General features: G+C 39.9%; 2 protein-coding genes across 22 annotated transcripts in view; one reads left to right on the top strand and one right to left on the bottom strand.

The window, feature by feature from the left end:
• The window catches only part of SLC25A21 (solute carrier family 25 member 21), a 528802-nt gene extending 513485 nt beyond the window's left edge, over positions 1-15317 (bottom strand). For 3 of the 5 annotated variants that reach the window (XM_086363513.1, XM_086363520.1, XM_086363515.1), the window contains exon 1: positions 11792-15317. In XM_086363513.1, the coding sequence (XP_086219639.1) occupies positions 11792-11861 (70 nt within the window). In that variant the 5' untranslated portion in view covers positions 11862-15317. Of the gene's footprint in view, positions 1-11516 lie in introns of all 5 variants that reach the window. The other 2 variants (XM_086363516.1, XM_086363521.1) reach the window with 1 other exon arrangement.
• The window catches only part of MIPOL1 (mirror-image polydactyly 1), a 360677-nt gene continuing 354885 nt past the window's right edge, over positions 10251-16042 (top strand). For 7 of the 17 annotated variants that reach the window (XR_015149710.1, XM_086363465.1, XM_086363487.1 and 4 more), the window contains exon 1: positions 10268-10392. Coding sequence is in view for 15 of the 17 variants with exons in the window: in XM_086363465.1 (XP_086219591.1) it covers positions 10390-10392 (3 nt within the window). In the remaining 2 variants the exon portion in view is untranslated. Of the gene's footprint in view, positions 10393-16042 lie in introns of all 17 variants that reach the window. The other 10 variants (XR_015149709.1, XM_086363503.1, XM_086363500.1 and 7 more) reach the window with 7 other exon arrangements.

Raw genomic sequence — 16042 nt, 5'->3', positions numbered from 1 at the left:
CTGTGCGACCGTTTGGACTGTAGCCTATCAGGCTCCTCTGTCCATGAGATTTTTCAGGCAAGAATCATGGAGTGTGTTGCCATTTCCACCTCCAAGGGATCTTCCCCACCCAGGGATCAAACTTGCGTCTCTAGTGTCTCCTGCATTGCAGAGAGATTCTTTATGAGGGTCTCTACCTAAAAGGTGCTTTGTAAGACTTAAAAAACAAGACATAGACCCAGTGTAATCTTCTAAATTAATCACACACAAAACTAAAGTAATTGTGAAAAGCATCTATGTAGGGCGAAACATAATACTATATAATATATAAACATACCAATGAAAACATTAAAAATACAGATACTACCGTATAATAACTATTTAAAAACCCAATGTTGAATGGAAAGATGATACATTTTTAGACTACAGAATATATAAATCCAGCAAGGGTCCCACCTTTTTATACTTAAGTGCCAACATCTCTACTTTTCATTCCTTTCTTTCCCTTTGCTTCTCTATTGGCCTTCTAATCTCTAGTATATGTGTGGTTGAAAGACTAGAAGGTATAGGCCAATGCAGATCTTCACGAAAATATGAAGGAAACAAAAGTCTTATTTCTTGATGCAGCATCAGGCAAACATGAGACTATGTTTCACTGTGAAAGAAAGTTGCTGATATGACTCTACAATTTTTATATCATCACATTCCTACTTTCAACTTAAAAGAATATAAAATAAATGTAATGAAAACTTGCTCAATCAAAACAAACAAAAAAAACTAGTCTTTAGTACTTCTTATATTAATTTAATTTAAATATTCACCTTCTTCCTTATTTTCCTAAAATTTCATAGCTGTATACATTTCTCATTAAAAAATAATTTGAGTCATCATTTTAGAAATAGCTTATAGGACATGGGAAAGTGATACTGCCATCTTGTGGTTAAAGATTCATTTACAACAACAAGGACTTACTGGTATTTCCCATTAACTCCACAATACATTATGTATTAATCTAAAGAAAAATAATTTACTGTTTGGAAGTTATCTTTAAGAAAAATATACTTTTCGTACATCTCTCTCACTTTCTTATGTTAAATCCCACTAAGTTAAAGCAGAAATGGCATTTTGAGTGGCAGCCTCAGATGTGCATTTGGCCCTCTAGATCCTACTCACAGTAGTTGATCCTTCACTTTCAGTGTAACACACACTCTAACCCTGGGAATTTAGAGAAACAAAAATATGGAATCTAGGACCACTGTTTCACAAAGTAATCTCCAAGACCTACAAGCAACTAATGTGACATTTATGCTAAGCTTATAAATAATTTTTTTTTGGACCTAGGACCCTAAATTCAAAAGCACTACAGATAAACTCGGAGAAGGAAATGGCAATCCACTCCAGTGTTCTTGCCTGGAGAATCCCAGGGACAGGGGAGCCTGGTGGGCTGCCGTCTATGGAGTCGCACAGAGTCAGACACGACTGAAGTGACTTAGCAGCAGTAGCACAGATAAAATAAACAATATAGCAACAGAAATACTTTCTTCCATCCCTCTTATATATGGTAGTGGTGATTTAGTCACTAAATTGTATCCAACTCTTGCGATCTCATGGACTGTAGCCCACCAGGCTCCTCTGTCTATGGGGTTCCCCAGGCAAGAATACAGGAATTTACTTATGTATAGCAACCTGTTTTTCCATATATAGCTAAGAATTATACTTAAATGGAAAAATTAATTTTATAAGTACAGTCCTCTATATTTTTCAACTATGTGGTCTTCTGTAATCTATGCAAGACACCTGTTGCAAGTGTTTTACAATGGTGGAATCTAATTAAAAGTCAGGACACTTCTACATCTAACTCTTGTCATCAGAAAGTTTTACTTTTTTTTTTTTTCCTTTTTGAGCAAATCACCAAAATTATAGGAAGACAGCACCATCTATAGGTCTGCCCAGGTACAGAATGAAGTTATTAGATGTTACTGCTCACTGTGATACAGTAGCCAACCAAATGTACTACCCCAGAAGGAAGTTCCAAAATAACCCTGTTTATTCTTGACACTCTCCAAAGCATTTTACTCTATCTCTACAACCACCCTCCAGGATAATAATTGTAATAATCGCAACAACAGTCACAGCAATAAGAACTAAAACCAAAGTTTCCCATAATTGCATTATTTTTATTTTGATAGATTTGATGATTCATAAATAGGCAAGTTTTCAGGAACTATTAGGGCACTGGCATTTTCCTCTCCCTCTCTCTCTCTCTCTCTCACACACACAAATACACACACACACACACTCACACACACACAAAATGTAAAACTTTGTGGTGACAATTCTATTTTAGGTGTCACTGAATTCTACTGAAACACATATTTAATTATTCTTTCTCCAAAGTTACATCTTCTCCTTATAACAGTCCACTCTAGTTTCTATAGACATTCAACTAAATTTACCATTGTGTCTAACCTAAGGCTACCAGACTCATACAAAGGAAAAGGCTCAAGACAAATCAATGTTTTATGCAACTTAAATATCCTCCTTCACGATAAGCTTGTCCAGTCGGCTCTGGGGTCGCTCTCACTCCAGTGAGTCATTCTAGAGCCTAAGGTGATTGTATAAGGGTTGAATAAATGATAACCTGAGCACCGAGGGTCAGATCATTCCTAATTATTGCTGGTAGGGACTGGCAGAAATGATGTAGCCCCAAAGATGCTGAGCCCCCTGTGGGTAGTATGGAGAATTTCATAAAGTGCTGGGGCTAGCACTTAAAGATCTAGCAAAAACAAGAAATGGCTGGTTGCACCAAAGGTAGACTCTGTTTGTTCATCAATACTCAACCTACAGTATTTAACCCAACTGGAATAAAAGAGGCCTGATGAAGGTAGTACTCTGTATGGGGCTGATAACCTGATATCTCATTCTGTATATTACAAGGCAGGGTGGGATAGTGGGTAGGAATATAAACTCTGAAAGCAAAGAGAACAGAGCTTGAGCCTATACTCTGTCACTGGTCTTGAGCAAGTTACTTAATTTCTCTAAGCTTTATTTCCCTCATCCTCAAGAAGTTACAGATTAATATTGATGATTTAACCAAAGTAAGGATTTTAAGTAAAGCATTGATATATTGAATAGTAAGGCAATGGCACCCCACTCCAGTACTCTTGCCTGGAGAATCCCATGGACGGAGGAGCCTGTTGGGCTGCAGTCCATGGGGTCGTGAAGAGTCGGACACAACTGAGCGACTCCACTTTCACTTTTCACTTTCATGCATTGGAGAAGGAAATGGCAACCCACTCCTGTGTTCTTGTCTGGAGAATCCCAGGGACGGGGGAGCCTGGTGGGCTGCCGTCTATGGGGTCGCACAGAGTCGGACACGACTGAAGCGACTTAGCAGCAGCATACACATAGTAGGCAGGCATTCAAGAGCATTGAAGATGTATCTTAGCATTTCCTGTTTGTCTTATTATAATTATTGACTAGATAATTACGTAGGATCCACCCAACCCAAACAAGTACCCAGAGAAATTCATTTGCAACTTCTTAACAAACAGAATTAGTGAGAAAAACTAGACTCAAAATAAGGACGGACACAACTATATAACAAAGGAAAAATGGTATTTGAGGATCTAATATCAGTTTCAAATTTTAGCTCCAAAATATTTTTTAAATCATTAGAATCCACATGACTCTTGATTTCCACATTATTTTTACTGTATAATTTAGAAATTTAAGTCTTCAGGGCACAGAGAAGTTAGAAATACAGATCAGAGAGTTACCTGCACCTGGATAGTATAGAAGCCAGAGAGCAAGAACACAGCAGAGTGGGAATGGGTAGAGAACTCAGAATCCTGCAGAACATCAATTTTTGAGGAAATGGAAAAAAGACAGAGGAACCAGCAATTCTTTGTTGCTGGTACACAAGTGATCATGTATGGAGAAGGGGGTGAAAATCAATAGCAGAGACAACTTTAAAGAGAAAAATTGGTTACAGATGTGAAATTCCACCAAGATTAGGTAAAATTAGGAATGAAAGCCAGTAGTTAACAGTTCCAGCAAAAAGGTAAATTCAGATATGCCAGTTATAGTGGGTAGTCAAACTGAGTGAGGAACTTTTCACAAAAGTTGACAATGAAAGGAAGAAAAATACAGGACCATAGCTTGAATTTGAGAAACACAATATGAAGAGAAAAATACAATCGATTGTTTGTTGTGACTTGAACTGTGTTCCCCCACCCCTGAAAAGATATGTTCAAATCCTAACCCCTAGTACCTAAGAATGTGACCTTATTTGGAAATAGCATCTTTGCAAACATTATCAAGTTAAAATAAGGTCATAATGGAATGTAGTGGGCCACAATCCAATGAGTGATGTTCTTATAACAAGAGAGAAATTTGGATACAGACACTGAGGCAAATAGGGAGAAAGCGATGTGACAACAGTCAAAGAGCACAAGGACTGTGGGCAACTGCAGAAGCTAGGTGAGAGGCAGACAACAGATTCTCTCTCAGATTCCCCGCCCACACTTTGATTTCAGACTTCTAACCTCCAGAACCACACGACCATGAATTGCCGGTGTTTTGTGCCACCCAGTTCGTGGTACATCATTCAAACCGCTAGCAAACTAATAAACAAAAACTACTGACAACAATCCAAAGATACAGACCTACTAGAGTATCTGCTGTTGCTGTTGTTGTTTAGTCTCTAAGTTCTGTCCAACTCTTTGCAACCCCATGGACTGTAGCCCACCAGGCTCCTCTGTCCAAGGAATTTCCCAGGCAAGAATATTTATAAGGTGTATAAATCATGATCACATCAAAATAGGGAAATAACTGACACAAACATGATAGTTTAAAAGCAAAAGAAAACTGGTAAGGAGAAAGAGTTAAAATCTGAAACAATTATAAAGAATCCTGTAGAAGTCCCTTAACCTGGTTTCACTCATTGCCATTTTAAGATACTGCACACTTAAATCATAAAGGTGTTTGAAAATGATTGGTGCATCTCTTTTCAGTTTGGGGTCCTGAAACGAAAGATGATACATAAATTTTAAAAGTGATCACAGGACTTCCTTGGTAGTGCAGAGAATAAGAATCTGGGCACACGGGTTCCATGACTGGTCTGGGAAGATTCCACAAGCTGTGGAGCAACTAAGACCCTATGCCTCAACTACTGAGCCCGTGCTCCAGAGCCCTCGAGCTGTAACCATTGAGCCCTCAAGCCACAACTAGAAGCCCTCCCACCTAGAGCCTGTGCTCAACAACAAGAGAAGCCATCACAGTAAGAAGCCCTAGAGAGTGCCCCTAGAGAGCAGCCAACTATAGAGAGTTGCAAACTAGAGAGTAGCCCCCATTTGCCATAACTAGATAAAGCCCATCCAAAGCAACAAAGACCCAACACAGACAAAAATAAAATAAATAAAAATTAAAAGTGATCATGGGCCTCTCAGCCAAAAAAAAGGTGGCAGAGAGTGCAGACCTGAATGTTTTCACGTCATTTATTAAACAACTACTATAAAATAAAATATTGTTGAAAGAAAATATTGTTGCAATATCAGTTGTCTGATTATTAGAATCCCAGAATACTTATCTTTCTTCAGAGTAGGACCCCAAGAATAATATTCTATGGCTTGGGCTTCTGATATCTATTCATTAATACAGTCAACAAACATTTCTGAGCACCTACTGTACTATACCTAAAACATAGCTTCTCAATGGTCTGAGATGCTGTCGTCAAGACAGTGGTGGGACACAGGGCCGGGGGCAGGGAGGTGAGGAAGGCCTGGTTAACAAGGCGTATCTAAAATGTGTAAAGTTGTTTTATGTTCTTATATCACTTGTGCCCACATACAATACTTATAGTTTTAAAACATGTTTCAGTGAAGGACAGTAAAATAAACCCTCTGAAATGTCCCATGTAATTCATATTTTATTGGCTCTTAAGTTCATATTTTTGAGAACTAGATTTTCTTTGAGACAGACTATATTTCAATTAAAACATATCCTTTAAAGGTATTTCATAATTAATTTGAGCAATAGAGTTGCTTCCTCCTATGTGGTTGAAATAAGGGGAATTTTTCCTCCCTAATTACCCAGATAATGGGTTCCAGCCTCCCTTTGATGTGTCATAAAGGTTCACCTGTTTCTCTACAACCTGCTATTTATTATCAAGCAAATGCAGTTTGCCAAATCCTGAATTTCCAAAGGTGCCATTTATCCAAATCACATGTGTATCCCCTTTGCACCCATGCTGAAAAAGAATTCTCCTTGATCAAAATTTTAACCTTGATTACCCCCCCAGTGCATCAGCCCTTTTATTACCAAGTCCAAATTAAAATCCAGAGAACTACTAGTATACACACTGCCTATTAAGGCATTTCTTTTAACTGTATTTTAACTGTTTGGGGTTAGGGTAGAAAGGTAGAAAGGTAGAAATCTTGTGAAAATGGAGATATGTAAGGTATATAAGATTAGGAGTTTTGAAAATAAGATTTGAAATTATTCTACCTCTTTAGTGACCTTTTTGGGTTGAAAGCCTTGAACTCTCTTCCATCAATATAAAGTACATTTTACATATACGCTCAATAGTTTATCTCCCAGGAGTCTATCTATGAATCCCAGGTTTCTCTCCTCCAGAAAAAGTCTCTCATTTCATTTTCTCACTTGATCCCTTGAAGATGATTAATGAGATAAACTACACAAAGTAGTTGAACTGTGTTTAGTGCAAAACTGGAAAACTTATTTCTGAGATACTTTGACTAAACAATTTGACTCAAACATCTCCAGCACGATGAACAAAATAAAAACAGTGATTGAAGCTGTGGTAGGATGTTTGCTTACAAGATACAGAGGACTAGGATGATGCTGGAGAGGAAGAAACAACAGCCTGGAAATTTGGGGAAATAAATCAGGGTTCTGCTGGAATGGTGATCATGTAAAAGACAGATGGAGGAGACTTAGGAATTCTTAAGAAGAATTCTGAGTGAGACCTGCAGAGGTCAAGGAATATGAGTGTCAGATTTGGGGAGGCAGGAGGAGAAGGGTCCTAGTGATGCCACCATGAAGAAAATTCAGTGTGGACAGGATCTAGGTGTGCCCTCTGGGGGGAGCCTGATAGGTCTGGGCAAGAGCAGGGTTTCTCAGGGGCCAGGGGACTTCGTTAGAGATCTGGGAGAATTGTAAAGTTGAATGCCAGAGCCCTGTGAGAACTTGGGTAGAATACCCATTTGAGGGGGCCTAAAAGGCACTCACATGACATGGGAAATAAAAACCCCATAAGCTTTGGAAACACGTGGAAGTGCCCACATGGGAAAAGGGGAAGGTCTGAGATGGAACCATGCTCCTGGCTTCAAAAAAGAGATAAAAGGGAAACTTCCCAGAGCCACACTGGGAGCAAACCATGGAATGATGGGGGCCCCAGGGGACTGGGCTCATCTCTGCTCTTGGATACACAGATTATGACTCAGACCACAGGCCCGATTTCAGCTCCCACTTGCTCAAGTGGACAAAGCCCTTTTTCAGGCCACAATCTGCCCTACTGCACATAGAGGCCCTAAATGCAATGAGAAATGATAATCTTGTGCCTGTACACATGGAATTATTTGGAGAGAGCAAGATATTATGATGCAGCAGAAAGACTATAAGGATTGTATTTGTAGATAAAAGTTGTTTCAAGGGATGTAAACTAATAAAAGATAGATAATAAAGGATAGCAGACTTGATCTCTCCAACTTCTAAAAATATCTGCCAGTGAGAATAGTATTTTCCTAGTTCCTCTCTTATCCTATTCCTTTAGAAATGATTGCATGCTTGTGCAACCACAGGCAAGTGAATTATGCCCTCTGGGTATCAGTTTCTTCATTCTGAAGGTGTGGTGAGGATTTAAAATGTTGATACATGTAAAGCTTCGCATTGGGCATGGCCCTTGTATTTATTCCAGAAATGTTAGCTATTTTTATTACTTGTATCATTCAATGCTAATGAGAATGTTAAAACTGGATGTGGCCTCAAGGCCATCTGGGAGCATTTATGCAGAAAATGATTTTTAAGTCAGGCCTTGAAAATGGGCAGAGTTTCAATCAGTTCAGTTCAGTTCAGTCGCTCAGTCGTGTCTGACTCTTTGCGACCCCATGAATCGCAGCACACCAGGCCTCCCCGTCCATCAACATCTCCCGGAGTTCACTCAAACTCACGTCCATCGAGTCGGTGATGCCATCCAGCCATCTCATCCTCTGTTGTCCCCTTCTCCTCCTGCCCCCAACCCTTCCCAACATCAGAGTCTTTTCCAATGAGTCAACTCTTCGCGTGAGATGGCCAAAGTATCGGAGTTTCAGTTTTAGGATTCCTAGGATTTTTAGGATTCCTGCCTGCAGTAGTAGATATAATGGTCATCTGAGTTAAATTCACCCATTCCAGTCCATTTTAGTTCACTGATTCCTAGAACGTCGACGTTCACTCTTGCCATCTCCTGTTTGACCACTTCCAATTTGCCTTGACTCGTGGACCTGACATTCCAGGTTCCTATGCAATATTGCTCTTTACAGCATCGGACCTTGCTTCTATCACCAGTCACATCCACAACTGGGTATTGTTTTTGCTTTGGCTCCATCCCTTCATTCTTTCTGGAGTTATTCACTAATCTGCAGTAACATATTGGGCACCTACTGACCTGGGGAGTTCCTCTTTCAGTATCCTATCATTTTGCCTTTTCATACTGTTCATGGGGTTCTCAAGGCAAGAATACTGAAGTGGTTTGCCATTCCCTTCTCCAGTGGACCACATTCTGTCAGAGAGTTTCACAGAGTTTAAATAGGTAGATAAAATTAGGAAAAGACATTCCAGGCATTGGGAATAAAGGTGCAAAGGTATAGGCAGCATTCAAGTATGGTGAGCAGATCTACTGAGCAGAAACCAAATGGAACGTATGGCAGAGGACAGGAAAATAAGACTGAAAGCTAAACTGACAGCACACAAGTAAGGAGGACAGAACTTGTTCTTCTCTCTACGGTCAGCAATGAAAGCCAAGAAAGATTTAACTTGCAACCTACTTCAACCTGGCTCCAACTCTATGGAATCTCTTTTCTCAAGTCTTCTAAAGCAGTGCTTCTAAAACCTGAAAGAATAAACTAGTGACTTGAGGACTTTCCTAAAACTCAGCTTCTGATATGGTATGTCTGCAATAAGCTTAGCCTGAGGTCCTACATTTTTAACATGCTTCCAAGTACTACCAGGCTCCTCCTTCCTGCTCATCCATGGATCACACTTTGAATACTAATCCAATGGCCTCTTCTCCATCTCATCCTTAACCTCTCTGAAGTGTTAGCCTTGCTGATCTTCCTGAAGCTATCATCACTGGCTTATATTCCCTCACCTCAATTTTAGGCTATTACTTGAAGCTGAGAAGGCAAACTAGGAGCCTACTCTGTGTATACTGTCTTGAGCACAGCTTTCATCACTGGGCTTCCCTGGTGGCTCAGATGGTAATGCATCTGCCCGCAGTGCAGGAGACCCGGGTTCAATCCCTGGGTCGGGAAGACCCCCCTGGAGAAGGAAATGGCAGTCCACTCCAGCACTCTTGCCTGGAAAATCCATGGATGGAGGAGCCTGACAGGCTACAGTCCATGGGGTCGCAAAGAGTCAGGCGGGACTGAGCAACTTCACTTTCACTTTTCATCATGTAAAACAAAGTTGCCATTGGTAACAATATAATAGCTATAGCTACAAACTTAAGACAAGTCTTCAGATATGTATTATCCAAGCAACTGCCAGTGCATCATTTGGTTTTTTAAATGCAAATATTATAAACATCTTTTAACAAAAGACACACATATATCATTACAAAAGACACCAATTGCCCATCTCATGATGTGTTTCAACTTCTTTGGAAAATAATTTGCCCTAAGATTCTCACCCCTCCTAGTGGGGATTGGCTACAGCTGATTGGTACAGAGGTGGGCCCCTACCCAATACTGGATTATTTTGAGTCTCACCCCAGCATCCTACACTGGAATTGAAAAAAAGCAAGTCAGTCTCCTGTTTCCCTGGTGGCTGAGTAGTAAAGAAACCGCCTGCAATGCAGAAGACCCAGGAGACCCAGATTCGACCCCTGGGTAGGGAAGATCGCCTGGAGGAGGGCATGGCGACCCACTCCTGTGTCCTTGCCTGGAGAATCCCATGGACAGAGGAGCCTGGCGGGCTACAGTCCGTGGGGTTGCAAAGAGTTGGACACAACTGAAGCAACTGAGCATGCACAAATGCACGTATGAATCACTAGTCACAAGTTAGGATGTTCACCAATTAACTATATTTCCCTCCTGGGCCAGCTGAGTTTTATTTAATAAGGGTTGTGGACTCTGAATCAAGCAAATCAAGGACAGCTGACAGTCTTGGACATTGTGGAATTTGACCAAAATGGTGAGTAAATTGGTGCAAATTCATTATCACTACTGGGAACAACTAAAAAGTAGAAAGTGGGGGCGCTGACAACATAATGAATAGACAAAGTATAATAACATATAAGAAATGAATGCCTTGATTGCCATATTAATGAAATGTCATCGTTAGAAAAGTGTGGATTGTAAGTGATACATCTGCTTGTGGTCCTCCTAGATGCAAGGAACTTGTGACAGGATGATAAATAGTCATAATTTGTAACAGTCCTTTATACAAAGTTCAAATTTTTTTGAAAATAAAATTTGCTAGTCAAAGGTAGATATTAGACATTCAGTCATCTTAATATGATTTACTAGCATTACCATAATTTATTAAGGGATATTTACATTTATAAAAATGTTTTGGGACTTCCCTGGTGGTCCAGTGGCTAAGACTTGGTGCTCCCAATGCAGGGGGCGCAAGTCCCATGCCTGGTCAGGGAATCAGGTTTCACTTGCTGCAAATAATGAAGTCCCTTGCTACAATTAAAGATTCACATGCAGCAGCTAAGGTCCAGAGCAGCTAAATAAATAAATAAGTACGTTTAAAAAAATGTCTTATGGTGATGAGTGAATTACAGTAATTATTTTATATATTCATAATAATATGTATCACAATTTGTAAGATTAAATTTTCAATCAATTCATAATTCATATTTTAAAATATCTTTAAAATACATTCACATAATGTAACTAGTGAGTTAGTAACTTTCTCTTAGCCACACTTAGTAATTACTTCCATGATTAGTTATAACAGATTTCTTCCTAAAGATTCTTCCCTACAGCATAACTCTCCATAAATTACTGTGAGCCTATTATATCAAAGGTGTTTATATGCGTCAACATTTTCATTTGATTTTAATATGCTTATTAAGGCAGGAATAGCTGCAAGCAAGAAACAGGATGCAGTAAGAAAACCTGTGGAGTCCCGAGGCACATACTTTAACGAGGGAGGTAGAAATCTGTAAGATCTGAGTTAGCTGGGGGAAAAAGAGGCTATAGTGGATAGCACAACTCAGTCTAACGCAAACTGAATCATTTCAAATACAATAGCCAGCCAGGCTAAAAGACCTCCTCAAAGCGGCAGGCCTCGGGACTGCTGCCTACCTTGCTTTCCAGGCTAGGAACACAGAATGCGGGGAACTCGAGAGCGGCCGGCGCGGGCGCCGCGGCGACTTGACCTGGGACACCCGGGGCCCGCCGCCTGATCCCGGTTTTCTTTACTCCCGCGCTCCGCGGGCTCGGGCTACTCAGGCTCTGAACCCGGAGCGCGGAAGGCATAGGAAGAAGTTTACTATGGTGGGGAGACTTGTCGGAGAAAGGTTTTTCGGAACACGCGAAAGGAAAGGCGACTAGCCCCCGGCCGGGCGGAGCGGCCTTACCAGCAGAGCCACCGGCCAGGATCTGCCGAGAAGCCTCGTTCACGAAGCCGACAGAGGGCTTAGCCGACATCTTCGCAAGACAGTGGACCACGGCGTGGGCTGAGATGCCGGGGCGAGCTCGCCTGCCTCGATGCCGGCCTGCAGGGCCTCTCTGGAGCAAGAGAGCTGGGGCTGTGTTGCTTCTTGGGCCGAGTGGCTCCCTGGGGGGCGGCAATCCGACGACTGCTCGGAGGCGGCGGGCGGTTTGGACCACAGATTAGCAGCGTGATCTCCGGCGTGTTGAGACCTGCCTGTGGCTCTCCTTCAGGGGCTCCCTCTCCCCACTCCTGTCTCTCTGGGCTCCGAGGAGGACCCAGGGACCCCGGGGTTGGGTTGGTCGACCGCAGCGGGTCGGTTTGGTCTCCTAGATTGGCGCTCACGGGTTTCCCTATCGGGAGCCTTCTGCAGAGTTTGTCAAGCTGGACGCTCTGCCTCTGATAAGGCAAGTAAAAAAAGTGACTGTGGCCTAGAACTTCATCGGCAGGGCCCCGGCGACCCTTGCCCTCTGGAAAGCCAGAACACAGTGCAGTTCTAAAGAAGGAACAGGTGACTGAATTCCTTGGAGTTAGTTGTCCTGAAACTGTAGAACTGAAATTGACAGCAACTAAGTCAAAATAAATCCAGTTTACGGTTATCTTACAATTGAGTTAATGTAGTACTTTTCTAAGAAGCGGTTTTGGCTTAAGGGAATTTATCTCATACCTCATCAACTTGAGTTTTATTTACTGAAAGACCAAAGGGGTGGGGGGAAGGCCTTATTACAAATAAGTCGCTTCTATACCTAATATCCGTGAGCATCCGTGTAATGTGTGTGTAAGAAAAGCAGATTCATGTTCCAGTCCTGACCCACTGAATCACAATCTGTGGTATAGGGCTCAGAAAACTTTGTTTGAATAAGTTCTCCAATGATTATTATGTATGCTAAAGTTGGTGAACCACTGACCTAAATAATCAAGGAACATTAAGGAACTCCCAGTATATTCTCTCTATAAAGCGATTAATTATTCATACTAGCCTTTAAGGGTAGTTGCTGCTGCTGCTAAGTGACTTCAGTCGTGTCCGACTCCTAGCGACCCCATGGACTGCAGCCCACCACGCCCCTCCATCCATGGGATTTTCCAGGCAAAAGTACTGGAGTGGGTTGCCATTGCCTTCTCCTTAGGATAGTTAGCAAAACAAAAATACTAGGATATATATACTATTTTTAAACCACAAGTTGATGCTATGTAGGAGAGACAAGATTCTCAAATTTTAGGAAAGTACCTGCCACACCCCTAACAGGCAGGAAATGATAGGCCTAAAAGGGAGGAGAAACTTTGGAACCCTTTTGTCATATTATTTCTTAAACACGGTATTCAGTACTAAATATATTCAGTTTGAACCATATAAAATTGCTATTTTTGAAGGCCATTGAATATCAGTATATGTAACAAGGTTTAATATATATGATTTCCAATTAAATGTACAAAATACAGTAATTGGTTTTATATTTTGTCTTTAATTCTTAGGTTGAACTATTAAAAGCTGATAATAATGACAGTGAGCAATTGGAGAGACTTATTACTTCTGTGGTCAGATGTACAAAAACAAATTTTCTCATATTTAATTAAAATTACCTAGTTTGAATATGCTTACCAAGAAGTAGTTTTCAGAAATATTTGCTATTTAGATATAGTAAAAGCTTTTAAGCAATGTTTCAATTTCTTACTAATTAAATATGAGGCCTTAAGTATAACATAGAATCACTCATTCAGTAAATACTTAGAACCTATTATATACTAAGCACTAAAATCAGAATTTCAGAGTTCAGAGAAAATATTTCCCTCATTTTCCATTGAGGAAACTAAGTTTCCCAAGATCACACCAGAAGTTATTGGTATAGATGGATTCAATTCCAGGATTCCTTCTTCTAAGAGCCATGGGATTATAGATTTAAATGTTAATCACAGGCCAAATTACCTTTGGTCATACTGAAACCTAAAATAATTAAATGCTACCAAAATTAATTTTGTATATAAGTAGATAATTTTTTCAATTAAATAAATTTTTTGGATTATTACATACTATTAAACCCCAAGGCACACAGGGAAGCAAATCCTACATTCATTCATTGAGAGTTTTCTACGTGTCAGCATTATGCTCTGACAATATTACAGTTAAAATCCCCCCTAGAGTATATAATCTAATGAAAGAGATCACATCATGTTGCAATGTAAGTAAATTTTTCCCTTCCCTAGATTATTTCAGGAAATACAGCAGTACTCCCAGGTCAAGATTTAAAGACAGCTTTTTGACATCATTCATCATTTCCAAGAATATCTTTTTTTTTTTCATAAATATCATAATCTATGAATATTTTACCTTGAGGAGGTAGATGCAAGTTTGAGGTCTCACTCAGACCTCAATCTTTCAGGATCCCAAGGATTCAGTCGTGAGACTCCCAGATTCTCTCTTTCCAAATATCCTTTTAGAAAATTGCTATCTCTTTTTAACCTCTCTGCATTAGAATAGATTTCTTTGAGTAAAAAAAGACCTGATATCACAGGTGGTCTAATCCTATACCTCTAGATGAGCTGAGAAGATAGGACCTGGGTATAAGAACATTCTGGAGTTTAGGAGTCAGCCAGTGGTAATCCACAGTCAACAAGTACCCACTATGCTCAGAGCTCTGATAATGGGGCGTAGCTCTTACCTGCAGCCAAAGTTGCCCATGGCCAGTAGTGGAACCCTGGGAGGTTAGCAGTGGGAAAAGCAAAGTTTACTTGACCTACCATTTCAGATTCCCTAGACACAATCCATCACATTACTCTTTCTATTATTATTTTAAATAATGGTGTAATGTCCTGATATTAGAGTAAAACTGCCAAAGTATCAAGCTTATATTTTTTAATTATTGATTTATTTACTTGATCTTGGTTGAGAACTACATAGCTAAATTATGGATTTATCAGTTTGCCAAGTGACTAGAAACTAAACTTTTAGGAACCTTAAAATACTTACTGAAGGGACTTCCTTGATGGTCCAGTGATTAAGGCTTTCAATGAAGGGGGTAAGGGTTCCATCCCTGATTGGGGAGCCAGGATCCCATACACCTGGGGGCCAAAACATAAACAATATTGTGACAAATTCAATAAAGATTAAAAAATAGATACTGAACTTAAGTATCTGACAATTTCTTCAATGTCTTTTTGGAATAAAGTTTTTGTATTGTGCCATAGGATCAGCTACTGTTCAAGGCCAAAATAATAGTGACTTAAATGAGATAGAAATTTATTTCGCTCTCAGGTAATGACACAATTGTAAGCCAAAATAAAGCTCAGGCCTGCAGAGAGGAAAAAAGTAAAATGGATAAAGAAAACCCTCCAAATTACATAAATCTCATTGGTTAGAACTTGGCCACAAGGGCTATGCCTAAGTATGAGGGAGGTTGGGAAAGGTAGTATTTATTTTGCTGGGTGACAATGTGTCTAGAAAAAAAAAAAAAAAAAATATATATATATATATATATATATATTTATACACCATTATGGGAAAAAGGGAAAAACATTAAACAACTGGCAGTGTCAACCACAGTTTGGGAAAAAGTTTAGGAACCAAGAGCTATACTTTAAAATTATAGTATTTCTCAGTTTGAAAGATTCTGTTTTCCTCAAGTCTAAAGTTTACCTTCATCAGTTTCTGACTAGAAAATGCAATATAATCCCATGGTATTCAATGTACTGTGACTGGAGCCACATTTACAAATACTATTCCTTAAAAGATACATAGACATTGTAGGCTAGAGACTCTTCTTTAGATGTTAAAACACACTGTATATACACACAGACATACAAATGCAGAATTTGGCATGCATAGAGCCCATTCATGGAATGGGGTGGGAAGTTGGGAAGAATGTTCTGTGGATACCACGTTAAGAAATCTTGACCAGTAGAAGAGATTTCAACTCTCGAATGATTCAAAAGACCTATATTATTCTCAGGTATTCTTTTGCAGAAATATTAAAGAAACGCTGTGTGCAAATGAAAGGTGCTTTAAAATCTGCGGGTCTGAGTATCACTGCTCTAAGTCCTCAGTGATTTATAGTTTACAGATACCAAAGCAACATTTTATTTAAGACCGATCCTAGGTTCTGATGCATTAGATTATTCTATCGCCTAACAGAGCAGTTCTAAGTTCCAAGGGACTTTAACTGGGCTGTATGAGCAAAATAAT

Source organism: Bos grunniens, chromosome 21, assembly GCF_055505025.1.
Source record: "Bos grunniens cultivar Pamir isolate PY7600 chromosome 21, Bosgru_T2T1.0, whole genome shotgun sequence".
Classification (NCBI taxonomy): domain Eukaryota; kingdom Metazoa; phylum Chordata; class Mammalia; order Artiodactyla; family Bovidae; genus Bos; species Bos grunniens.
This window is presented reverse-complemented; position numbering and strand designations above follow the sequence as displayed.